Source organism: Tenebrio molitor, chromosome 8, assembly GCF_963966145.1.
Source record: "Tenebrio molitor chromosome 8, icTenMoli1.1, whole genome shotgun sequence".
NCBI classification, from domain to species: Eukaryota; Metazoa; Arthropoda; class Insecta; order Coleoptera; family Tenebrionidae; genus Tenebrio; species Tenebrio molitor.
In genome coordinates, this window is record NC_091053.1 from 18,484,569 (window position 1) to 18,511,708 (window position 27,140).

The 27,140-nt window shown below is 32.9% G+C and overlaps 2 protein-coding genes and 1 long non-coding RNA gene across 4 annotated transcripts; 2 read left to right on the forward strand and 1 right to left on the reverse strand.

Annotated features, from left to right (window-relative positions):
* The first annotated feature begins 1,129 nt into the window (after window positions 1–1,129).
* Window positions 1,130–8,319, forward strand: LOC138136380 (carbonic anhydrase 6-like). 2 transcript variants are annotated; one of them, XM_069055555.1, is made up of 8 exons: window positions 1,130–1,337; window positions 6,067–6,096; window positions 6,293–6,325; window positions 6,985–7,134; window positions 7,182–7,305; window positions 7,344–7,449; window positions 7,879–8,109; window positions 8,166–8,319. In XM_069055555.1, exons 1-8 carry the CDS (start codon window positions 1,301–1,303, stop codon window positions 8,271–8,273), a joined length of 819 nt encoding a protein of 272 aa, XP_068911656.1. In that variant the 5' UTR covers window positions 1,130–1,300; the 3' UTR covers window positions 8,274–8,319. The 2 variants fall into 2 exon arrangements, with proteins under 2 accessions (XP_068911656.1, XP_068911658.1); XM_069055557.1 differs by lacking the exon at window positions 1,130–1,337 and adding an exon at window positions 5,117–5,928.
* Window positions 8,320–10,190: 1,871 nt separating this feature from the next.
* Window positions 10,191–11,090, forward strand: LOC138136957 (uncharacterized). The gene is made up of 2 exons (XR_011161519.1): window positions 10,191–10,688; window positions 10,743–11,090. It is a non-coding gene; the product is annotated as an uncharacterized lncRNA (long non-coding RNA).
* Window positions 11,091–13,331: 2,241 nt separating this feature from the next.
* LOC138136724 (fatty acyl-CoA reductase wat-like) lies at window positions 13,332–15,954 on the reverse strand. The gene is made up of 7 exons (XM_069056005.1): window positions 15,542–15,954; window positions 15,042–15,251; window positions 14,747–14,993; window positions 14,555–14,702; window positions 14,382–14,491; window positions 13,676–14,325; window positions 13,332–13,538 (listed from the first exon to the last, which is right to left on the reverse strand). The coding sequence occupies exons 2-6, from the start codon at window positions 15,231–15,233 to the stop codon at window positions 14,042–14,044; spliced, it is 981 nt and encodes a 326-aa protein (XP_068912106.1). The 5' UTR covers window positions 15,234–15,251; window positions 15,542–15,954; the 3' UTR covers window positions 13,332–13,538; window positions 13,676–14,041.
* Between the last annotated feature and the right edge of the window lie 11,186 nt (window positions 15,955–27,140).

Below are 27,140 nucleotides of genomic sequence, written 5' to 3' on the forward strand. Positions count from 1 at the left end.
TTCAAACAAAATGAGGTATTTTTGTGAGGGTAAAAATATATTAAGTACCTAATATTGTTTCTTTAGCAATTTGGGTTTTTATCTTAGAGAGTTGTTATAAATAAATACAAAATTACAAGGAATTGCTATTACTAAAAATTCACTCAAAGATATTATTTTATGGACAATTTAATAGGGCAATAATAAAATGTATTTTTAGGTCCACCTCAACGGTACTTACTGGTTAAGAACAGAAAGAAAAGCCATTTTTGTTGATACGCGAATCTTAAACATTTTTGGAAAATTAGTTTTGAAAGAATCTCTTTTTCCCAAATAAACTGCCTAGTTATTTCATATTGTTTCTTAAATACAGGGTTATTATAAATATTTTTAGAATTTGTGTCTCTAATATGTCTATTATTGTATTCAATTTGGAGTCGTTTATGGCTATCTATTAAAACACTCGTGGTTTAATAGATCTCTAAGAAAATTTTTATCAATATTGCAGTGTAATATTGTCCTTTACACCAAAAAACTTCCAATATTAATGTTAACTTTTTAACATCTGTTGCAGATGTAGTTGCATCCGTTACCTTGAATTACCAATTAATACAAAATTCATTAGAATTTAAAAATTTAATTTTTTTATTTAAAAATTAAAACAAGGGTGCCAATTCTAAAAAATAACATAAAAAAACTCGTTTTATAAGGGCATTGGCGCACTCGTCCCATAGAAAACTCCCCTCGGCTCGTTTTCTACACTTGGGACTCGTGCGCCAAATCAACCCTTACAAAACTCGTTCTTTAATATACTACTATAACATCTAGTTGACCTAAGTAAAGATTTATAATAACCCTGTATTTCATTTATATTTAGTAATTTATTCAAAATATTGTCGCCGAAATTTGAGCTTGAAGTAAATGTAAGTGTGACAAACTGTAATTTTGTAGTGTATCGATACGATCAAATAATAACTGTTATATAAGCTACTTACAAAGGAGTTCAATTTTATATAAATACCAATAATAACCCGAAAATGATAATCATCACGCATCAACACACGCATATGGAAATGCTAACCAATTTGGAAAAATAATTGCTTATTATACTGTCGCAACCATTGCATATATATTTTTATTGAAGTTGTTTAGAATCCTTGACAGTTGTATAAAGTGTATCTATAAATCATGTGTTGCAAAGAATGCTCGTATTCTTAATGTAACTACAATTAAAACTATTTGACTCAATCTCTAATACATAAATTGTAATTGTTAAAAAATATTAATTTCGATTTTGAAATTTTTTTTTTGTGATCATAAAATGTTCCTAATTTTAATTTTTCTATGTGCAGCAATAGGTATGTATTTTTCTTTGCTTTTCTTTCTTAAAATAATTCCACAATGAAATAAAAAGAGTTTTAAAATTATGATTTGATATAAAACACAATATACAGGATGTAACAGAAGAAAGTGCATTATTTTAACTTTTCTAAATATATAAGGGTTTTAAAAATTAATCTAAATTTACTAAAGATTTGCTTAACCGCCTATGGAACGATTTAAATCTAACTACATTTAATAAAGAAACAAAACAAACCAAAGTGAAACAATTTTATTTATGTCAATATAATTTTTTATTTATATTTTATTTATGTTGCGAAAAACTACACTACAATAAAAAATAAATGGAATTAGAACAAAATTAACATCCTATAGTTAGCAATTCTGATTTTTCATCTCTAATTTAATGTCATATGTCATTGCGAAATTTGACAAACTAACGGTTTTATCCATTGATCTATCTGAGATCAGTTAAATTTCTTTTAAAGTAAAATGATTGAACATGAGAAACATAAACAAAATATTTACATAACCTCTAATTGAGTCTAATTTATACAGCGCATCAATTGCTTTGATACGCAATCGTAGAAAAAAATCGCCTACTTTAATTATAAATTTAAATAATCTCACGGTACAATAAGAAACATTATACGGTGTGGAATAAAATGATTTACATCTAGTTACCTTTGGAATTTTTGCACATGTAAATTTTCCTATACCGCTCTACTTTTTTTTTGAAGTGCCGAACTATTAGTTCTGTCAATAAATGTCATCAATCGAATTGACAATTGTTACAATTTACTAAATTGAATTAACAAACGTTGGTGGCCACCTTCAACACTAGCTGTGACTTGCTTTTGTTAGCTCCTTTTTAATTTCAATCTTTACTTTGCATTCATATCATCCCTTCGCAATAAATCACATTTGGAATACAAGGGTAATGCAAAGATAACTAGATGTAAATCATTTTATTCCACACTGTATTATATTATACAGGGGTATTCTAAATGATTGTAGTCCAAGTAGGCGTAAAAACTGAATGTTAAATTTATGGTTGCCGCTCCATATAAAAAACATCAAAATAATGTGAATAAGTGAGTACACACTGTTCACACACGGGAGTTAAATTGAGTGCAAAACAACTCAATATTTCTGGATTCAGTCATCAATTTAACAAAAATAAATAAAATTCTCATCACCGCACTTTTCACCTAATAAATGACAGTGACAGCGACAAAACTGACAGTTCACATGAAAGCGGCAAAAATATAATAACATGGGGATGGCCTACTTCGACTACAATCATTTAGAATAACCCGGTACCTTTATAAGAAACATTTGAACCCTATTTTAACATTGTTGCCAACTTTATAATCTTAATTATAGCCTGTCTAATTCTTTTTATTTTGGATCGCACGATAGTTAAACAAAACGTACAATAGTTAGATACAATTTGGATAGATTGTCACAAAATTTAAAAAAAAATCCTGTTCGATCATGTCCATGTCAACAAAGTGCCAAAAAAATTTGAAAAAAATTATAATTAATGTCATACAACATGATGATAGGTTATGACATTTACGACCGTTTTACAATGGAGCATTTTCAATTGCGTCAAAGGATGACATTGACGCCAAAATTTATTGCTCGCGACTGTACAGTTTAATTACTATATTAAATTAGATTTAGGTAGCACAAGAAACAGACACATTATAATTATTGAATTTATATTTCTTTGAATTTTCTCTATTGATACTTCTTAATTTTCCAATACATTTCAAGTTTAAACATTCAATGTTTTTTACCACAACACAATCAGAATAGCAAACAATTTGCATTTTAACGAAGTTGTTCAGGGAGAACGTTATCAACGTCCAGTTTTGTTTCGTAGGTTACGCAGTAAATTTTTGTTTAATCAGTCTTAAAGGTTAGTGGGTAGTCTGTTGTTTCGTATATGGTTAATTAATTTCAGCAAGTGTAGCTAATACTTGTATTAGGTATTAGATTGCAGTGCAATCAGACTCTTAACATAAGAAAAATAAGTAGGTATGCTGAAAATTAAGTATGTATCTACCTAAGTGCTGTGTCTAAGGATTCGGCCTGCCCATTCTGTTGGTGATATAATTCAACAAAGTTATTACAATATGATCAACAAAAAAAGAGGTAAGGGCAGCCATGGAAAACACAACTTTCGAAAACATGTGGCGTAAGTAACGTGTGTGGTAGGTAAATCTAGTCATAATTTTCTTTGTTCCAATTTCGAAAATGGAATTCTGTCATGAATGTTTTGCGTTCTCGACAGAAAATAATTTTTTTCATATACAACGTGTAACAGAAATAAGTACATTAATTTTAACTGGTAATAGAACTCGTCAAAAGGAACAACTTTTCTATCTACCATTTTGCCGAAAAACCATGTTTTTCACTAAAATAACGCTACGCCACTAAATACTGCAATGGCTAATTGAGATCAGCGCTAATATGAAAAAAACATCAATTTTCATCCAGAAAACGTGTTTTAACGCCGAAATCGAAATTCAAATAAATCTACCCGTATAGCAAAAAATCCACTTCGTAAGAATCTGGTTGTTTCACGTTTTTAGGTAGCTTAGTTTTGGAAATATGAACGGTTTAAGGAAAATCTTTCCTATTTTTTTAAGCCACTACGCAACGTTTTTCGCCAAAATGGCAGAGAGAAAAGTTGTTCCTTTTGATGAGTTCTATTACCAGTTAAAATTAATGTACTTATTTCAGAAACACCCTGTATAACACAATAAGTGGTCTAATTTTTCCCAACAAAATTTGTCATTTAAGACATGAGTAGCTTATGCAACGAAAATTACACGAGTCGACGAAGGAGACGAGTGTAATTTTCCAAAAGCAAAAGCTAAGAATGTCCTAAATGACAAATTTTGAAGAAAAAATTAGACCACGAATTGTATTCGACATGACAATCCACCGAGAAAATTTTTATCGAGTTGACCTAATAAATTTGACTTTTCATTTTGACATAAATTTTTTCGCTGAAAAACCACTAGTTGATTTTTCACTCAGCTAGTTGTTTTTTCACTCTGCTCGGTGTTTTTTCACTATAAATCAATTTGATTGGTCCAAATTTGAAAAATGCTGCAATTTGATTGGTTAAAAATTTTCGAGTTGGATTGTCATTAATAAAATTCACGTAACTGTCAAAATTGACAAGTTATGCCGCACGTCTTCAGAGATTGTATGTTCTGTCACCTCTTATCTCATTTGCTAATCATATTGTACAGGGTTATTATAAAGGATTATAACATCGTAGTTGACTGGTTTTAGGTGTGCCGCTTTACATTCATACATTCCTACATGACCATGACAGTTGATAGATTTCCGACGGTCAAAACTACCGTACCGCCACCTATCTGCGATACTAGTCTCTCTCAGGCTACGACGCTAGCGGCACATCAAAAATTTCTTTGGTTTTCTACGCTAACTACGATGTTATGATCATTTATAATGTATATGTTTCTAACATCGTTGTTGAGTTGTAGTAGATTTGTTCCCTCTTCTGGATTTTAAAGTTGCTATTTGACAGCTCGCACTTGTCACTTTGCGGTTGTGTACTGCAATTTGACAGGGTGGATCCAACGAAATGTGTCTATATATTTTTTCCCAAAACATTAAAAATACATCTATCTTTTTCATTTTACAATTCTTAATTAATCCCTTGTAGTGGGTATACGAATTTTTCATATATCCATTCAAATGGCCCATTATGGAGTTAATTAATCGGCAGCAATCAAAATCTACTTCGTACAGGACAACCTTTTTGTGTGAAAAGTGGTGGGGGTAAACACTGTCGGGTCGAGTGGGAGCAGTGTCTCGCACAACGGTTGCGCCAATATTTCCATCTCACTTAAATGTAAGTTCATCTGTTTGACACGATACAAACATCCCTTAAAATTGTGTATACTTCTGTCTTTGTCACACTCACGGCATTTATCGATAATGTCTTCTCTTTTAATTTGGAGGCTTAAAAATGAACAATGAGTTACGCATATGGATATTCTTTAGTGTTATCGTTGTTTATAATTTACTTTCTACATTAAAATATACAATTTTGTTGTGAATATGCTATTTAAAAGTGATTGATGAATAATTACAATGTTTCCCTGTAATACAAAAGTTTCACTTCTATCGTGCGTCTTTACGACACATCCTTGTTTTTTAAATAAGATAGATACCGAAATAGATATTGTAGGTAATAAATTTCCATAGCACACTACGATGTTAGAAACATTTTTATGTCACAGAACGTGACAAGGCTTGATAAGACTGATGCATTCACTAAACAATTTTACGTGTAAAACAACACACACATATACCTACATAATAGGTATATGTAACGAAACGATGGACACATTGTTATCGTTTTCCATAGTAACCTAAATTTAACACTTGCAGACTACTACCACTACCACTTAAATTTGCGTTTTACAGAACAGAAGTGTTATTTATTCTTTAAACAATTTTTTTTATGACGTTTGTGTTTAATTTTGGGATTTGCTTATAACTGTATTCATTGATTTAAATCGATGGATTATTTTATCTCTATTTTCTACTCTTTTGGTAAGTTTGAATTTCTTTTTTATTTTAACATACTTATTTATTCATCTTTGAAATTGTGTTTGTATTTATATTTAATGTTAATTATCAACTTCATACTGTTAAGATACTAATTACATTTTCTTTTGAATAATTTTCTAGGGTCTGGACTCATGATAGTGACTCCCAAAGGTAAGAATAAATCAGAGTATGCAGAATGTCTTTTTGTGCTTCACCCTGTTTGCGCCCTCGACTTCGTCTCGGTCTCCAATCTCTGGGCTTACCACAAAAAGACTCACTTCTACTATTAATGATATAATCGACTATTATTTAATTTTAGTTTAATTAAACAGTTCCAATTAAATTTTTATTTGTTTAAATTATTTAGATAACTCCATTGAATGGTCCTACACAGATCAAGGTAAGTTCTTAGGTTAAAAGAAATGTAATTTTTTTTTTCTGTGTTATCACTTATCAGTCTTTATTTATCTTTTCACAAGTGTTTATTATCAGAAAAAAAATATATTCCCCGTCTTCTCTTTGTAAATGTACTATAGTTGGCGCAGCGAACCAGTGGAGTAGTCACGACGTGTTCACGTGATAGTTGGTAGCGACGTCATGAAAAGCCTGATTTACATTGCCTCGCCAAATTTCAGTTTTGTACGGAAAATTTAAATGTTACTACTTTTAGAATGGATGGAAATTTCGGCTGAGTGCATTGAGCTGTACTATGCTTCTTAACGCGCGCCCTTTACCCAATGGGAAACCATCCCCCAAAAATCACGTGAAGATCACGCTAGTTTATTACTCCAGTGAGTCGCCGTGCCGAGTATAACGGGTGTTTTTTTAAATTTGTTTAAAAGTGTCGATTGTGAACGCACTATACAGGTTACGGATCACGGATCAGCTGTTTAAATCTTACGCTTTTACACGAGTGATGCGATCTCAATCGACTCTCCAACGCCTACTTCGACGCCAAATTTTAAAAAACACCCTTTAGTACAGGTTTCTGTTTTAAAATAGACTCTTCTATGGCGATGGTACCACTCTTGTTTGCCCTTATTAAGCAGATTGTTTCAGGTTCTTGGCCCAGTAGTTGCAACGGGATTCGTCAATCTCCCATTGCTCTTAGCACGAATAAAGCAATCGATACATATTTTGGAAATTTGTATTTCAGTCCGAGTTATTATCAAAAGCACAATGCAACTATCACCAATACAGGACACACCAGTAAGTAATTTTGAGATGTGTGCAATTTATAATCTATCACATTCCAGTTGAAATTAATTTTTTAAGTGGTACCGCGAGTCCAACAGTTTCTGGAGGTGGACTATCAACAGAATATGTTTTGAAAGCTTTTCATTTCCATTGGGGTGCTGAACACATTGTGAACGGTTACAGGTAAATGTGAATTAAGAGTTTTTATTATTGTAAAAAAGATATCCTTTGGAGGGCCACTTTGTTCATTACGCCAAAAAGTATCAGAGCTTTGAAAATGCTTTGAACTTTATGGATGGGATCGCTGTGTTCTCTTCATTTTATGATGTAAGTTTTATTTATTACTAGCTGTACTCGGCCACGCGTTCAAAAGAAAGAAAAGAGAAAGCGCACATTTCTAACATGTGTCGTGTTTGACGCTGATCTGCTGTTCAATATATTTTTTTGCTCGACACTGTCAAATTTGAGAATTTTTTCCTGTGGGAACGGATTACATAATACCATCTTTTTCTAACAAGAGCAATTAAAAAACGGTTGAAAATGGAAATAAAAGTTTGTATGCAACTCGCTTAGTAAATTAATCTTTACTCGACTCACTGGATTATGGAGACTCGCTCGTCCCACAAAGCTTCCAGCTCGCCCCTAAAGATTAATTTACTAAGCATAAATAATTCTTAAACAATAACCATAATGATAAATATACTGAATATCAATATTTGTTTAAATTATTACATATTTTAATTATTTACGTTTTAGATATCAGAAAAGCCTAATGTAGCTTTTAACAACTTGCTTAAAAGTATACCACTAGTTGCTTTTAACAGAAAGCAACCTATCAAATTGGAAAAACCGATAGCTATTTACGATTTTTTACCAATAAATACCCAAACATTTTATCGTTATAGAGGGTCATTGACAACACCAAACTGTAATGAAGTTGTGATTTGGACATTATTTTCTGTCCCGTCGTATTTATCAGTGTCCCAAGTAAGTATTAAGTCATTTCTAGTTATCAAGTCGGTTTTAATTTATTGATTTCGTAGTTACAACAGTTAACACATATTTACAATGAAGACAATGCATTTCTCAGAAGTAACTACAGGAAACTACAAAACCTCAATGGAAGAATTGTATTTTATAAAAGAGGATAACTTATTATATTATTTTAATACACAAAATCTTTTTTTTTCCTAAGCTATCCAAGGTTTCATATCTTTTGTCAATGTAGAGTTTCTACTGGTCAAATGATGAACTAGCAGAAATATACTTTACTCTAAACGTAATGTTAGAAGAGATAAGACACTTTTGCTGCTATACTCTAGTGGCTTCGTCTAGCATCTATAACCACCAAATTTCCACACACCAACGCCGTAAAACATTGAGTACGTCGTAACACGTCGTATGTCTTCGAGAACGTCTGTTGCGCCCGTAGACGAAAAGAATTGAAAAACTAGCTACACGCAAGCATGTTGTCGAAGAGCGCAAAAAATTGATTTTCAAAAATTGATGAGAAAATTATTTTTCATCATCATAAAGATGTCTGTGTCTCATTATTATACTTCATTTGGTGGTTTTGCAGTCTTAACCACTTTCTTGTTCTTTCATAAAAACATTCATTTCACTTTTATTGTTTATTTACGTGTTTTCAAAAACTGAAGGTTTAATATTTAATTATGAAATAATTAAAATGGGAACGAAGACTAAATAAACGCATTAATAATATCACACGAGATTTAGGTAGAATAATTCAATATCTTAAGGGTATAAATTCTAATCATCTAAATAATTGTATTCAATCGATTTTAAACAAAAACAGAATACATTGTTTATAAATATAAGGAATATAATAAAACATCAATAGAAATTAAAGACACTTTATTACAGAAATTAAATATTTATTCTAAACGACTAAAAAGATATAAAAACAATAAACAACGGAAATTTGAAAACCAACTATTTAGAAATAATGAGAAGTTGTTTTACAAAAATTTAGCAGATAATAAAACTCAAAATAACAATGGTATACCCAATATAAATGAAATTAAAAAATTCTGGTCAAACATATGGTCAAATGAAGTTCACTTTAATAATCAGGCAGAATGGATTCCTCATTTAGAAAATGAGATACCAGATTGTAATAATCCACATCATATTCAAATTAGCCTTGAAATTTTAGTTAAAAATATTAATAGTTCACATAATTGGAAATCCCCTGGAGGTGACCAAATTCATAACTTTTGGTTAAAAAAATTTACTTGTATTCATAAATGCTTACTTGATCACTTTAACGGATTTATTAGGGAACCTAACAAATTTCCAGAGTTTTTGGCCCATGGTATAACATATCTGAAACCAAAAGATTCCGATACTAAAAATCCATCAAAATATAGGCCAATCACATGTCTGCCTACAATTTATAAAATTATGACATCTTGCATTAAAGTAATAATTTACTATCTTTGTCAAAAATTAAATATACTTAATGAAGAACAAAAAGGTTGTGTTAAGGAGTGTTTTGGTTGTAAAGAACAACTCATAATAGATACGGTAATAATGGAACAAGCTAGAAACAATAATAGAAATATTTATACTGCATTCATAGACTACAAAAAAACCTATGATTCAGTACCACATTCATGGTTAATTAAAATTCTTAAAACTTATAAAATTAATTTGGATTTGATTAACTTTTTATCCCATGTAATGACATTTTGGAGAACTACTTTAAATTTATCAATAAACAATACTAAATTAAAATCCGAGCCTATTTAAATTAAACGGGGAATTTATCAAGGAGATTCTTTAAGTTCTTTATGGTTGACAAATCTATTAAATAGCACTGGATATCGTTTCAATATTAGACTTAATAATACCACACTATCCAAATTAAATCACCTTCTTCATATGGATGACATAAAACTTTATGCATCTAAAAAGAATCACATTTTATCTTTACAAACAATTACTGAAAATTTCTCAAATGATATTGGCAAAAGTTTTGGTATTGATAAGTGTAAAACGCAATCAACATGTCGCGGTCATTACGAAAATTTAGAATATAGAGGTGTCCCAGAACTCGCGGATCAAATTGAAACTGTATATTCCTTGATGGTAATGAAGGTAAAAAACGTTTAGAAAAATATTCAGGGTGCAACAGCTTTTTAGTTATGAATTAATCAAATTGACCAATAGAGCTCGATCTAATTTTCCCTTTATGAGAAAATTGAGTACCTTCCCTCAATTGCCAAGCAACGTATAATTCGATGAATAATAAAAATATTTTCAATATTTATCTGGTCAACTTGTCGAAACAGACGTCAAAAGTGACAGCTACTTTTGAAATAACCAAAAATGGGATAATTGCGCCAAAGGCAGGTGAACAAATGTATAGAATCTAAATCAGGGAACGCAAGAAGTTTCTTCTTCCGGCAATGAATGAAATATGGTTTGTTATGAGTGAAAATTTCCAGAGCAATTGAAACCTTGAGGGGTATGGGAAATTGACGGGAGGGATATGATGAATTGAACCTTTGTTGAAGGAAGGTAAAATGGCGACGTAGCGTCAAGTGAGTAATACATATTACTACCTTAAAAATCTTAGTAAAAAGCGAAATATGTAGGGCCTGTGAAGTGAATCGGAATCACAAGAAATTTATCCTGACTCCTGTGCATACACTCTGCATCTGCAACGTATTAGCGCAGCTACACGAGCGGGACTCGTCATCGTCGAAATAAAAGAAAAGACTTTTAGGAACATTTTTGACATTGCAAAAAAGCTGGAGTTACACGTAGGTTTTGAACAACAGATCAAGCATAGTGACAGTTCTGAAAGAAAGAAGACAAAACTGGATTAAACTAACCTATTTATTTTAGCATCATTATTAGTAAAAATTTAAGATCAAATTTTATAACTAAACGATGTAGAATGCAACAAATGAAATAAGAAACATGCAAAATAAAAAGAATAATTTATAACAAGTGTTCAAAATGACCACCTTTCATCTGAAGGAATAGGCGAGCTCGTTTTATTAAATTTTCCCTTGCCAGTCTAAGCATATTAGGAATAACAGTAGCCAGTGTTTCGTGAATTTGGTCATTTACCTAGTTCTTCTAAAATATTTACAGGTTCGTGGTAAATATAGTTCTTCAAATATACCTACTTCTTCTACCGTCGTCATCAAAGGGCTGAAGAACAGCATCTTCAGTCTCTGGCGTTCTAACTTCTCGCGGGGGACCTCCATTTTCTTGTCAGGTAGGCACCAAGGACCCAGTGTCTCGAGCACGGTACACCAACCGTAGAAATACGTTATAATTTGGATATGGCAAACGTCGTGAAAAACGTAGGTAGGTATTGCATATTCCCTTGCATCCTCACGTGCATTGCGCCGGCACTCTCCATAAATTATGAGCATTTCGGCATACTCTGCAGCTGTATACATGATTTCAATACGAAGTTTGACAATTTCGAATCAAATTATAACTTGACGTTGTCAAAATCTTCACAGTTGCCCAAACATTTACTTGAAATTCCATACCATTCTTACTAGAACTATGTTGCTAGGCAATTCAAACCTTTGGTTAAATTTACGTGAAATTCAAATTAACCGCGTCCTCCTGATTGGTCAACTTTAATTATTCATTACAAAAAATCGATTATACCCTGTCCTTTTTTTTAAACGCTATTGCTTTCAGTTATCACCAAGGAAAACGCACTGTAAATTTGATCCGCGTGTTCTGGGATACTCTGTATAACTAAAGAAGGAGAAATCATTAAAAATTTAAATAAAGGAGAATTTTATAAATATTTAGGTATTAATCAATCAAATCATATTCAACATTCAATTATAAAAGAAAATTTAGAAAAACAATTTTATTTAAGAATTAAATCTATTTTAAAATCAAAATTAAACGGTAATAATTTAATTAAAGCAGTTAATACATATGCTGTTCCATTGTTGACCTATTCTTTTGGTGTTATAAAATGGTCCAAAACTAATTTACAGAATATAAATATTCAAACTAGAGTTCTCTTTACAAAATTTTGTAAACATCACCCCAAATCTGCTATTGAAAGATTTAATTTACCACGCGAAAATGGTGGTAGGGGTTTTTCAAATCTAGAAATTCTACAACACAATCAAATTGCTTCACTAAAAAATTATTTTCTCAATAGAGCTCGTGATAACACTTTTTTTAATGCTTTGGTTTCAGCGAATAAAGGTTACACACCTTTAAATTTAAGTGATCATATAATTTCAGATATTGTTGAGCCAAATATACCTTACACTATAGCAAATATAAAACAAAAGTCTTTACATGGGAGATATTTTAAAGAACTAGAACAACCAGAAATTAATATTCAAGCTTCTCATGCATGGCTTAAAAAATCAAATATTCATCCTGAGACTGAGGATTTTATATTTGCAATACAAGATCGTGTTATAAATACAAGAAATTATAAAAAACACATATGCGGTTTACAATCGATAATTGATAAATGTAGGATTTGCGGAACTGAAGGGGAAACAATTGAACACATCATTTCTTCTTGCACCGTTTTGGCTCAAAGCGAATATAAAAAACGTCACGATATACTCGCTAAAATTATACACATGAATTTAGCTGTTAAATTCAATTTATTAAAGAATACACAACCACATTATAGTTATACACCAGAAAGTTGTTTGGAAAATGACAGTTACAAGTTATATTTTGATAGAACAGTTTTAACTAACATTCAATTAAGCATAACAGACCAGACATTATAATTTTAAATAAACAACAAAAGCAAGCATATCTTTTAGATATAGCTGTTCCAAATTCACATAATATAACACAGACATATAGCACAAAAATTAATAAATATTTAGAGCTCTCCGTTGCTATGAGAAATCTTTGGTGTTTAGAAAAAATTTCGATTTTACCACTTGTAATTTCAGCAACGGGAATAGTACCGCAATCTCTTCTTAAAAATTTAAAAATTCTGGATTTAGATAACACATTGGTAGTTGAAATTCAAAAAGGTGTATTATTATACTCATGTCACATCGTGAGGAAGTTCCTTAACATTGACACAGAACATAATAAAACACAACAAAGTCAAAATGTGGAGGCGAGACGCCGGTAATTATGTTGATAAGCACTGCACTATTACTTGATAGTAATATCCGTAATAGTGTATGTACTCCGGCAAAATTGCCGTGCCCGGGTGGTGGAGGGTTAAATCAAACAGAATAATTTATATTTCTTATCCAGTTTACAGTAAATTCTTTAGTATTCTACTCTTATCTGTTACCTTCAGAATCAATTTCCGATAACAATTTTATTAAAACTACAATTTTGGTAACAAAGTCCATCCTACGTTTTCCAAAATGAAGTAAAGTAGCAACTGTAGTGCATCGTGTGCCTTTTCAAGTCTGAAAAAAAGATCAAATATTTGTGAATAAGTCCTTGGTTTGTCTTTAGAATAGAGAGAAATTGTAGATTGTGTCTCACTATCAGCCAGTTACCTGCGCTGGTCTTTAGAGTACATAATTGTTTTTATTTTACTTACCTTTGCATTCTAATCTTCGCTTCTGGTAAGGTACTTAGCGGATCCTTAAATAAGTAAACTCTCACTCCCTTCACGAAATTGTCAAAGTGATGATTCCAATCAACTATGCTGACATCACACGGAAACAATTTTCTATCGTCTTCGTTCATTTTATTCCACAAACTCTTCACATTGTTATTCGCAAACTGTCAATTTTTGTCCAAAGTCAGAGCTGCTATTTCCACCAAACTGTCAAACTTTCTAATTGTGGGCAACATCTTCGGCTTTCTCAACGTCATCACATATAACAAATCAACCAGAAGTGCTGGGAGGTAGTGGTGCTGAATTTTGGAAAAAGTGGTAAATTGGGTTATGACTTTAGGTGACTTAACGTGGCAGCTGTGTCTTAAAGGATGCGATAAAATCTTGGAAGGTGATGGGATTGTCGATGGATGAGACGTAATTGTAAATAGGAATTCCGTCTTTGGTTGGTATGTCCCAAGCAGTTGCTATCAACGCCGATGCCACTAAATCAACAGGAACCAAGTCGACGATGGGACCCAATCTGCTTGGGACAACCCGAGCTATTCCCAAAGACACAAATGCCAGAAGACCCAGAGCACCAAAAGAATCGATCCAGTTGTTGACGGGTTCTTTGTAAGAAGGAACAACTAAAAATTGTCTTGGTGAGTTACAGTGTAAGGGGACAAATGAAGAGAACACTCACTCCCAGATGGTCGAAAAATTCCAATCGGTAATCCATTTGAGTTTTCTTTGACTAAAACTTCAGCCATAGCTTTGGTGAAAGCGTAAGTGGAGTCCCATTTCTTTAAAATGCTGCAAAAAAAAAGATTTGGTCCATCAAGAACATGGATTCATTCACTTGTCAGAATCTCTTACATCGGAGTTAATCGAAGGGCCTCTTCTATTGAAAGCTTTTGCAACATAGATTCCACTTGTTTGTAGTGGAAGGAACGTTCGCAAAAGCTTTCATCGACGACCTCGTCCTGCCAGTTGGCATACGCTGTAGAAACATGAACAATCGACTAGAAAGATTTGTGGTGACCCCTTTTACCAAAATCAACAATAGCCTTAAATGTTGAAATCTTTTGCTCAAATCTAACAATCTCTTGGTCCCCTGAACGTTGACCTCATAAGCCACTTTAAGGTTTTCATTAAAATGTACTGTAGCAGCCACGTGAAAAACGATGTTGACTTTCGAAATCAACTCTTCTTGGTCTTCTGGTGTCAAACCGAGATTGTCCTTGGCAGAGTCGCCAGCGATTGCGATGATACGTCTTCTGTAGTCTGGACGTTTCTTCCGTAGTTCGTCGAATAGCTGAGAGAGATAATATTTTGAAAATATTTTTGATGAGGGAGTACTTGCCTCGCAATTAAGCATCCTTTCCAGTCTGGTCGATGCGTCATGGTTTTTATTGTGTCTTATCAAAATATACAGAGTGGCTGCGTTGGTGCTTCGCAACAGCTTCTCAATTAGAACCTTCCCCAAGAAACCGGTACCACCAGTGATAAAGACATTTTTATTTTCGTAGAAGTCTAGGATTTGCGATTGCACCATTGAGTAATTCTAAATTGACTGCAAATCAGGAGGAACTTACTCAATTGTTATTTTGATGTAAAAAAACTATTGTATTTTACTAGGTAATAGTGATTTACATTACAGTACTGCAGAGGTATTATACAGCGCGAAAACTAGGTTAGTTAGAGCGTACACCCAGTATGTTATTACTTACATTAATTAGTTCAAGAATCATGCACCTTTTTTTTTATTAGTAAGTACAACTTAATTTTTATTTTTAATTAGAAAGTATCGGAAGTTGTAAAATGAGTGGGTGAATGTCACTGTAATAAAAAAACACGACATACCTCAGCAAATTAATTAAAAACAAGTAACAGAACAGAAACACTAACAACAATCAAATTGCAACACACTGATATTTATGTATTAGGTTTAGCCATGCACAATTCTTCCAAAATCAGGACACCATCATGGTTGCAGGCGCCGTCAGTGATAAACCAGTTTTCTTGGAACTGGAGGTCGAAGGCAATCTGGTCATTAAATTCGCGGACCGATGTAATCAAAAAGCAAAAAAGAATTTCTTGGATAAAATATGTATCTCAATTGGTATTTTTTGTGAGAATTTATGCTTTTGTATATGTGGGATGGAAACTATAAGATCTAGGTTCTTGGTGTACGTTTTATAAAATATGATATAAAGGGTGTATTTTTAAAATGTGCCGAAATTTAATCAACGAGGTTGTTTGACAACGTAGAAGACTAAAAGCAATTAAAAAAATTGTAGCTCAAAAAATAAATGTCATTTTATTTTTTGACTTAGAATTTTTAAAATATTTTTTCCGAGTTTTAGATGAAGCCAGTAGCTCGTGGTTAAAATTCCTGCACACATTTCAAAAACACCCTGTATTTCAAAATAATTGACCTGTTAAGTGCCACTTTCAAAGACCGCCACATCAGCAAATAAATCCAATAGCAATAGATTAATACTGAACCAGGAATCCGTAAAGATGGTAATTCTATGTATTGTCGACCTTGAAATTTGAAATAGCAAAAGAGGTCATGTGAGGTCTTTCAATTACCTATACAACGGTGGCTTAAGGCTCCAGTGGAGTAAAATAAAATTCCAGTTTCGAGGAATGTGTGTTGTATACTCTGTAAATTTTGACAGGTGTCAATCAATGTTAAAAGTTGTGCCATGTTTATTGACAAATATATATCATTTTTAGCAAAGAGATGGATTAATAAATTCGGATGCAATTCTTGCAATAAAGTGACCATATTCCAGACGTGAATTAACAACTGAAGAAGGTATTACTGATTTATTTAACGATGGATCATGAAAACCATATAAAATAAAAAACATCGCATCCTTATTATAATTAGGTAGGAGGACCACAAATATCACCAATCGTGATATTTGTTACTTCGTTGTTTATACATAGTTACTCCTACGAAAGAGAAAATCAATTCTGATTTAAAATATTGCATAATTAAAAGAGACGATAGATTCTGGCATGAAATTGATAAATTGGAAATGGAAAATCACTTAGAAACATTTTATTTTGGGACTTTCTTCCAGAATTAGTGGATCCTAGACATCAAAGAGGTCAGCCAAATACTAAAAAAATACTTATAATTTTGCATTGTTAATATTTTAAAATTAACTCAATTCGAATTTTTATTCATTTAGATAAGGCGTTAAAAATCTATTGTTTTATTTTTATGAAAATAATAAAAAGAAATTAATTAATGAAAGTTGATAAGTTGGTTATAGAAAAAAATGTAGTAAGTAATAACACTATGATGTCGATGTCGATATTCTCTACCTTCTTGTTTACCTGCAATATTTTTGGGAAACATTTGGAAGGGTCGTTTCACTTATTATAGATACCTGCATCTTTCATATTGTAGGTAAAAAAAAAACATTTACCACTTGTTAGTGAAGTTTTGCATTTTGTCCTGTGCACTAAGAAGTTACTTGATATTTAGAAGAAAAATATTGATAATGTTCCAGGATTTTAATAGGGCCCATTCGATAATTGCATTGCCCCATTGTTAAAATTGGAATTGATTCAGAATATATAATCTCCAGTGGTTTCTAAGCCAGCCGATTACTGGCAATATCTGGATTCATACGAATGGTCGTATGAATCCAGATATTGCCAGTAATCGGCTGGCTTAGAAACCACTGGAGATTATATTCTGAATCAATTCCAATTTTAACAATGGGGCAACGCAATAATGACGAGTGAGAGAGGCTAAGAAATAATAGGTTAACCGCTAGTAACTTTGGCAGAATAATAAATATGTTTTTCTTTTGCTTTTCCTTTTTTGTCAATTGTATTTCATTATTTCTCAAAACTATTTCATATTTACCTCACTTTGACATTAAATAGAGATAGTTTTGAGAAATAGTGAAATACGGTTGGTTGCAAAAAAAACGGGAAATGAAAATTTTCATAATGTAAATTTGGTTTTGTCCATTTGTCAATTAATTGTCTACTTGACAATACCTATCAAATAATTTCTAAAATTGTCATTGAATGTTGACCATAATTCTAAACTCTCTCTCGCAAGGTTTCACACTATAAAAATGTGCCAATTTTATTCTGACAGTTTCCGTTTTTTTTTTTGCAACCAACTACAGTTGACAAAAGAGGAAAACCAAAAGAAAAACAGTGTAATAATTTTATAAATATTATTATTCGACGGTTTTGGAGACCGATTAGGTTACTATTTAGCGGCTTTTGGTAAAGAGTTTGAGGCGTTTGAGCATTTAAAATACTAAAATATTTGTCCACCTCTTTAGTTCAAAATTTATAATTTAGATTGTAAATGTTTCATTAAATAAAATTGTTCCCTATGGTTCATTGATTAAAAAATTCACTGTATATTTCTCGCACAAAAACATTTTCACTCATTCTTTCATCAAAAATGGTTTTTAGTGTGGTTATCTGTCGTGGTTAGTATTCCTGCTGGAAGGTGGAAGGTAAAACCCAAGGGAAACTCAAAGAATTTTAATCAATAAACAAGGAAATTACAAAATCATAGGATTGGCGCCAGTTTTGGAATCTTGAAGGATTTCGCCTCTCAGGTGTGATTGGATAATTCTGTACAGTAATAGCAGATATCTGGAAAAAGAAATTGGTATTATGGGGGTATGTGGGCAATGTGGGATAAGATTCTAAGGATTAAAAAAAAAATCAGGAGTTTGAGGAACTCAAAACTCATAATTGAATGAATTGGGTTAAAGTTTAAGTAAAAAAATAATTATTTTGATTTATTTCAATGTATGTACAGTGTGGAATAAAATGATTTACATCTAGTTACCTTTGCATTACCCTTGTAAAAATACGAAATGCCGCTCTACAAAAAAAAAAAGAAAGCCTAACCTCAAAATATTCCAAAATTCCAAATGTGATTTATTGCGAAGGGATGATATGAATGCAAAGTAGAGATTGAAATTAAAAAAGAGCTAACAAAAGCAAGTCACAGCTAGTGTTGAAAGTGGCCACCAACGTTTGTTAATTCAATTTAGTCAATTGTAACAATTGTCAATTCGATTGATGACATTTATTGACAGAACTAATAGTTCGGCACTTCAAAAAAAAAGTAGAGCGGTACAGGAAAATTTACATGTGCAAAAATTCCAAAGGTAACTAGATGTAAATCATTTTATTCCATACTGTACTCATATGTATGTATTAAGTATTTTAATAAACTACACTTGCTGAAATGCTCTTTTTATTAAAATTTAACATAAAATAACATTTTTAATTTACAATGCGAAAATTTCCGATAATAATGCGGAATCTGGAAAAGTGCCCCGAATGCTTGCAGCGTTTCCACGTTGAATGGCAAGGGAAATCCTCTCAAAAAGGAGGTTCTTAGATTTTGAATCCCCTGATTCCGCGATAAGTCGGTCTCCGATGACATTAATGAAATCTATTGTTTCTTTGCACCAAGGGCCTAAGGTTTCAAAGGCTAAACCTTTAAATATGTAGTTTGACGAAATAATTGAACTATATTTGTTATGTTTGCGTTTGCAAGCCATTTCAGCTGCAAAACCTGAGACTTCAGATGTTTTCAATACGTAACTGTCTGCAAGTGTATCTACGACAGTAACGTCCCAAACCAAAGGTTGACCTTTTATCCACGGTACTAAAGTCATCCCATCAGGGCGTTTTCCGTCATCACGAGATAGTCCGTTTGGTTCTAAAGTTGAATTAACATGAATAGAAGTCAAAGACCGGTTGATAATAGAATTAATTTCAGTGTGTCTTGAAAATCTACCACTGCTTTTGGAACAACTTAGACCGTGAATACCAATTTCATCAACATTCGCATTGCATTTGTAAATATGAGGTGTACAAAGATTACAACCCAATCTTAAACCAATGCAAACTTGGAAGGAAGTGTTATCTAAAAGAGTACCAATATTAGGAGAAGGTATTGCATGTAACCAAGATCCTGATTCTCTGCATTGCAAAGCCTTAAAACGAGCCAAGTCCCTAGATGAATTAAAGATTAAGTCATTGTCAATTATTCTTTTGATAGTGATATTATCCCAATTCTTCTGAAATTGTGGAATTGTTGGTCTTTCGTTCTCATTTTCTACATCCCAGACTGCTAAAGCTTCATCATAATGGTGAATAATAAGCTCATTATCCTTTGAATTTAGTAATTGAGAAACAAGCTTTTTAACACCATAAACTGAAGATAGGAAAGCAGGGAGGCAAATATCGGAAATGCGGCGAATTCCCAGTCCACCAAATATAATCGGTAAAGTGCACTGACACCATTGTAAATCAGTTAAACGTAAATTAAGTATTTTTTCTAAAGAAGACTTTAAAGAAGAATCAATGGAATTAACGTAATTAGAAAATTTCCAAAACGGAGTTGTTCTTAATAAAAAATTAAATTTTGGTATGAAAAGACAGTTCTTGATTAAGGTATAAGCCACGTGTCTGCTAAGAAATTCAGCTTTATTTAAAAGATTTTCAACTGTAATAATAGTTTTTTCGACAGTGTTTTTGAAGCCTTGGTCAAATATTGGGGTCACAAATTTTAATACCTGGTGCTAAATTTTGAAATTCCTTTATGACTTTTAAATCTGTGTCTCCAGAACAGCAAAAGATCTCGCATTTGTTAAAGTTTAATTCAAGACCAATTTTTCTGGATAAATTGATAACTTTCTTAAAGTCGGACAAAACTACTTCTGGGTAATCAGCTAGGGTTCCATCATCTAAATACCAAATGTTCAGTTCAGAATTCAAAGATAAAATAATTGGTTGAATGGCAAGACTAAAAATCATAGGACCACAAAGATCTCCTTGTTGAGCTCCAACAGAAGAAGAAATTAAATGATCACCAAAAAATAAAGTTGAAGGATTCCTATAGCATTGATAAAGATAAGGGTAAGGAAGTGGGGTATGACATTGGACTTCTTTTAGAATACAATCTCGTTCGACTGAGTTAATGCGTTTTTGAAATCTAATTTAAGAACAACTTTGCTACGGTTTAGGTCGTTATTCACAAAGGTAGGTGTAGTATGAATTGCTGCTTCGCATCCTAGCTTAGTTGCCACTCCAAGTTGGTGTGGAGATAAATACGAATTTACAATATTACGATTTTGAAAACAAGCAAGCTTTGAAGTCAATCTTCGTAAACAGTTTCCTATAGCGATCGGTCTAATTCCTCCATCTTTCTTATGAAGGGCGCATAAAGACGCACCATATAATAAATGACAAATTTCTGAAGGAAGTTGGCCAGACAATAAAAAATTGCACAGTTTTGTTAAAGCTCTTAGTGCCCGCTGACCTGCTTCGCCCGCTGATAAAGATATAATATCTTTTAAAAATTGTGGTCTCATGCCATCTAAGCCTGGTGAAGAACCGGCAGGAAAGGAATTGATAGCTTCTCGAACGTTTTGCTCATTAACTATTAAAGAAAAGTCTCCCGTTTTGAAAGCGTCTGGAAAAAAAAGTTCGCGAGATGATGAAGGATGCTTTTTTTTTAATTCTTCAGCAACATCTTCATTGAATGAAGCTAATGAGTCATCCGAGGACAATAATTTAACAGCTCCTTTGATATCAAAATCGGCTACTTTTGCTTCCACTTTCTTAGCTAGTGATAAATGTGTTCGTCTCTTAGAAGATGTTCGTATTTTATTGATTTTTTCTTATGGTGAAACCACAGAGGATTTACGAAACTTACACGTAACCTCAGTTTTCTGCTGTTAAAGCGTAGAGGTGTTAAAGTTAAATGAGTTATAATAATAATTAATAACAAATAAAACTGCACTCACTGAAAGTTTAGCTGAAGAGATAAAAATCAAAGTTACAATTAATTCCAATTTAGAACAATAATGTAAGATCTCCCCTCAAGGCGCATGTGCCAAGTGGCGTGTGATAAAAAGTGCGGGCTGCGGGATTTAATTTTGATGTTATACCTAAATGTTAGCAATTGTAAATACGTTCTAAGCTTAAGACGCGCACGCTTTTTAGAATGATACAAAGATATCTTTTTTAACTTACGGAAAAGATTTCTGAAATTTCAACACAAATTTTTCTCACTGACCACATTGGGTAACTTAAATGCTGTTTATCATATAATTTAATAAGAGCTCTCTTCATGTCAGCACCCATAAGGACTCGTTCTTTTTCTATTTTGCTCTATTTTCGCGAAAAAACAATTAATTCTTCATAATTATTGGTTTATAATGAATTAAAGACGCGTTGAGTCAAATTCGACATGACATTCAACAAAAATCAAGATTGGCAATAATAGTCAAAAAATTACTAAACATATTTGCAGCGTTGCCAAACTGAAAATCAACAGGTGGTGTTTCAATAGAAATGGCAAAGCCTATAGGGGCTGCAACAACTTTCGCAATTTCGACGGCGATTAAGATTCATCCACGTTCACCATTCGTGAGCCGACATAGGCACATCAAAATTGTTTTGTTAATCTATGATTGACTAATCTGTCACTGCCACTGGTGACATGATAAGAAAGGCAAAAATAAAAAATGAGGTTAGTTGACCATAAAGCCAGTTTTACATTTATATGTCAAAGGAATAACAAGTCGTTCAAAATTTTTTGTCCGCCATAGTACCAGTATTTAGAATCATCTTTTTCAATAACACAATATTTTAAGTCACATTGTGTAGGTACAATAAAATAACATTTTTGGAGATTGCTAATAAGCAGTTGACCTTGAACCTGGTACACATAATTATCATTTTCTTTTAATAATATATCATCATCCCTGGGATCCATTTCTAAATATTTTTTTTTTTTTCTATTGCCGTTTTGATGTCCGTGTTTCGAGCAAATGGACATTTGGGAGGCACTCGAACTGCGCACAAATTAGGAACAGGTTATCAGAAGGGTTCCTTAATCCTCAACTGAACTACGGTCAGTACTTATGCAGGTACTTATTAAATACAAGATAGTACATTTGTTTCGTTCGACGTCCATTGTCCATTGAGCATTCAGATAGGAGAACCGAGAAGGGTGATGGCCAATAACAAATTTCAAAAAACTGTTTACTGGGGGCTGGAAGGAGTGGTAAGAAGTTGAGAAAAAATTATAAATAAGTAAGTAAGTTATAAGTAACTACATATAAGTTATTTGTGAATTTTAGTTTTACTAAAAGCGTAAATATGGAAAAATTTGATACTATGTTAAGTCAACGTGGACAGTTGTTAATTTTTGAAAAATACAAGTTTAGAAAATACAGAGTTTTAAAAATAAGTGAAGAAACAGTGTGGCGGTGCACAAACAAAAATTGCAAAGCAACAGTTTACACTCTAAATTGAGTTTTTTCGAGAAAAGAAGGTACTCACAATCACAATTTGGAAGAAGAATTATTGGTAAGACAAAAAGTCAGTAACTCCCTAAAGAGACAAGCCCAAGAAGACATTTCTGCCAAACCAGCGAAATTAATTTGGAAAGAATTAAATAATCAAAGAGACGCATTAGAAACTATATCTGTCACCGATTTTCGATACATAAGAAACAATATTAATCGTGCACGATTACAATTAGTGCCAAAATTGCCAAGATCGGCTGAAGAGGTACAAATATTTTTAAATACTGCGAACTTAAAAACAAGTAAGGAAGAACCGTTCTTGTTGTGTAACAATCTATCAGAAAATATCGTTGTGTTTTCTTGTAAAAGCAATATCGAATTTATGTGCCAACAAGACACTCTTTACATGGACGGCACATTCGAATTTTGCACAAAATTCTTTGGGCAACTTTTTACCATACATGCATTGTGCAATGAGGTTTATGTGCCGGTAGTATTTTGTTTATTGAAAAATAAATCAAAAAGTACATACAATGCCTTTTTTTTAACGCTGGCCGTAGAGATTTACATGTTAAAAAATTTAGAGTCTGTTAATGAGCTTTTCAGTAGGAATTTTCAAGTGAAATTTGGTAGGATATTAGATTAGTATTTTATAAATCAATTTCAGTTTGGGCCATCGTGCAAAACAAAATAATCACGGAATTAGAGCAAAAAGAAGTTTATTAAATTTACCACCTGGCTTGCCAAGTAGGCTGACATAATGTAAACTCAACAAACGTCAAACAGTAACAATTCTCAGTGGACACCTTTTCAAATAAAGAAATGATACAAACACTAACCAAGACGATCATAAACATTTTGTCGAGCATTTTGTAACTGTCTAACGATTATAAAACCTTCTGGGCAAGAAATAATGAAATAAATTAAAAGTACCTTTTTTAAATTAATTCCGTAATTATTTTATTCTGTAATACAAAATAAACTTAAATTGATTTATAAAATACTAATCTAATATTCTGCCAAATTTCACTTAAAAATTCCTACTAAAAAGCTTATTAACACGATCCAAAGTTTTTGTCATGTAAATCCCTATGGCCAGCGTTAAAAAAAAGGCACTGTATTTAAGACTATTTAATATATTAAAAGAAAAATGTGATTTGATGGATTGTATTCTAAACCCGAAGACTATTGTAATTGATTTCGAAATGGCAATTCATTTAAGCGTCGAAGAAGTTTGGCAAGGAGTTCAAATTATTGGATGCCGATTCCATCTTGCGCAATCATGGTACGTATAACGTTTCATATTTCTTTTTTATTTGTTAAGCAAATAATACATAATAAATGATTTTTTATTACAGGTGGCGTAAAATACAGCAACTGGGACTAGCTTCAGAATATAAAAACGAGCAGTCTCCAATTGGAACCTGGCTAAAACATTTATTCGGCCTGACATTTCTTCCACCGGCGGAAGTGGGAAATTGTTTCGCGGAAGATTTCATGTGCGAAAAACCAGAAAATTCGAAACTTGACCAGTTTGCTGATTATTTGGTTGACAATTACATCGACAGTTATAATTTTGTTAAATGTATTTCGTATAAATTTAGTAGTATTGTGAATTTGTAATAGGTAAATGTATTAGGTACTTTTTATGTTATGTATTATAATATAAACATTTACAACATTTTGTAAAAATATTGAAACAAATAATTTGATTTGTGAGGGAAAAGGAATTGTAATCAATGGTTACTTGACCATCTCTCTAATCCTTTTGGATACTGAGCGCAGTTCAGGTGTTTGTAAAGGTCAGTCCAGGTAGAAAAAACTTCTTGAGCGCAGTTCGAGTGTCTGATTAAGGATCTAATGGATTTTGTGCGCAGTTCAGTTGCACCCGACATTTGATTTCAACAATTGAGTCCAAATCAACCAATCCATCTGGTGATGCCCCCAAAAATGTTTTCTCAATGTCTACAAATAAACCGCACGAACATAGACCCGTTATTTCTTCCAATTTTTGTTTTGCTTTTTCTTCGTTGTCAATACCCCATTGCAGTGATTCAGGTAATTTTTTAAATTTTGATTTTTCGAGGCGACATAAAATATCTTTTATCGTATTTGCAATGTCCGTGGTAATTTTCATATTTATTATTCTTCCAAAGTTACTAGCGGTTAACCTATTATTTCTTAGCCTCTCTCACTCGTCATTATTGCGTTGCCGCATTATCAAAAATTGGAATTGATTCAGAATATAATCTCCAGTGGTTTTTAATCCAGCCTATTACTGGCAATATCTGGATTCATACGACCATTATGGGAACTATTAAAACCCTGGAAGATTATCAATATTTTTCTTCTAAATATTCAAGTAACTTCTTAGCGCACAGGACAAAATGCAAAACTTCACCAACAATTGGTAAATGTTTTTTTTTACCTACAATATGAAAGATGCAGGTATAATAAGTGAAACGACCCTTCCAAATGTTTCCCAAAAATATTGAGGGTAAACAAGAAGGTAGAGAATATCGACATCGACATAGTGTTATTACTTACTACATTTTTTTCAGATAACCAACTTATCAACTTTCATTAATTAATTTCTTTTTATTATTTTAATAAAAATAAAACAATAGATTTTTAACGCCTTATCTAAATGAATAAAAATTCGAATTGAGTTAATTTTAAAATATTAACAATGCAAAATTATAAGTATTTTTTTAGTATTTGGCTGACCTCTTTGATGTCTAGGATCCACTAATTTTGGAAGAAAGTCCCAAAATAAAATGTTTCTAAGTGATTTTCCATTTCCAATTTATCAATTTCATGCCAGAATCTATCGTCCCTTTTAATTATGTAATATTTTAAATCAGAATTGATTTTCTCTTTCGTAGGAGTATATAAACAACGAAGTAACAAATATCACGATTGGTGATATTTGTGGTCCTCGTACCTAATTATAATAAGTTTTTATGATCCATCGTTAAATAAATCAGTAATGTTATTTTTGATACCTTCTTCAGTTGTTAATTCACGTGTGGAATGTAAATGATAAACACCTGACACATCTGTCGCGAATCAAGGTCATACAGTGACTCACCCGTGGGATTCCTCCCCCTAGCTTCTATCATGATGAGGGGCTCGAACCACGGGCGTCGTCTTCAGAGCGCTACGTACCGGGATTGCGTTGGATGTTCTAGTAGCACCTGTAATAGCCCCGTGTGCAATTTGGGGTGCACAGCCCGCCCGCAGTCTCCACAGAGGAAGACCGCCACGGCCAGAGTATGAGCCTACAACCCACTTCCATACGTCACTATGTCCCCTCAGTACCTGGGGACCGGGATGACCACATAACCTTTTGACCAGCAACGTATGATCGGTGCATTTGGTTGCCACCACCAGCCATCTCTACGAGACGCGCCCGGTCAACGGCCTAGCCGTGTCATGAGCCAAAGGTGCCCCACCCGGACATCCGGTGCTCAGGAATCATACCATGGTATAGGGAGGTTTTACGCATTAAGGTACTGATTTATAGCCCAGGTTGCCCAAACCTGCTATCACCCAGTTACCAACACACCTGGTAACTGTATCTCTATTCACTACACCACTTCCGGGCCACAATTATTCACCTGCCGTCACTCTCGTACTCGTACCTTGGACAGCCCGTCGGTTTCAGCTGCCAAGCCCACACTGCCCTGTCTTCGCCTGTGGAACTCTTAAAAATCACCCCCGAGTCAAGGACCTTTCAGAACATAATTTATGAGCCACATGTTTGGGGTGGAAGAGGTAGTTTTTTGTTGCGTTTTTAAAATTCTCTTACATCAATAAACATGGCACAACTTTTAACATTTAACCCGAAAATGTGCTCCAATTTTTCTGTCGCTTTGTTTTGTCACAGAATTTCGAATGGATGATTTTTCTGAATACAAAATTTCTTTTACCGTATTTGTAGTGTCAGTATTCCCAAATAATGGTTTATGCTTATAGGATAACGGGAACGGGTTTGTTGGCCGTCATTTGTGTCGGCATTTCTACCTGTCAGAAAATGCATAACTTCTGCTCGAAGGACCCCCGGCAAATTGATTGACACCTGTCAAAATTTACAGAGTATACAACCCACATTCCTCGAAACTGGAATT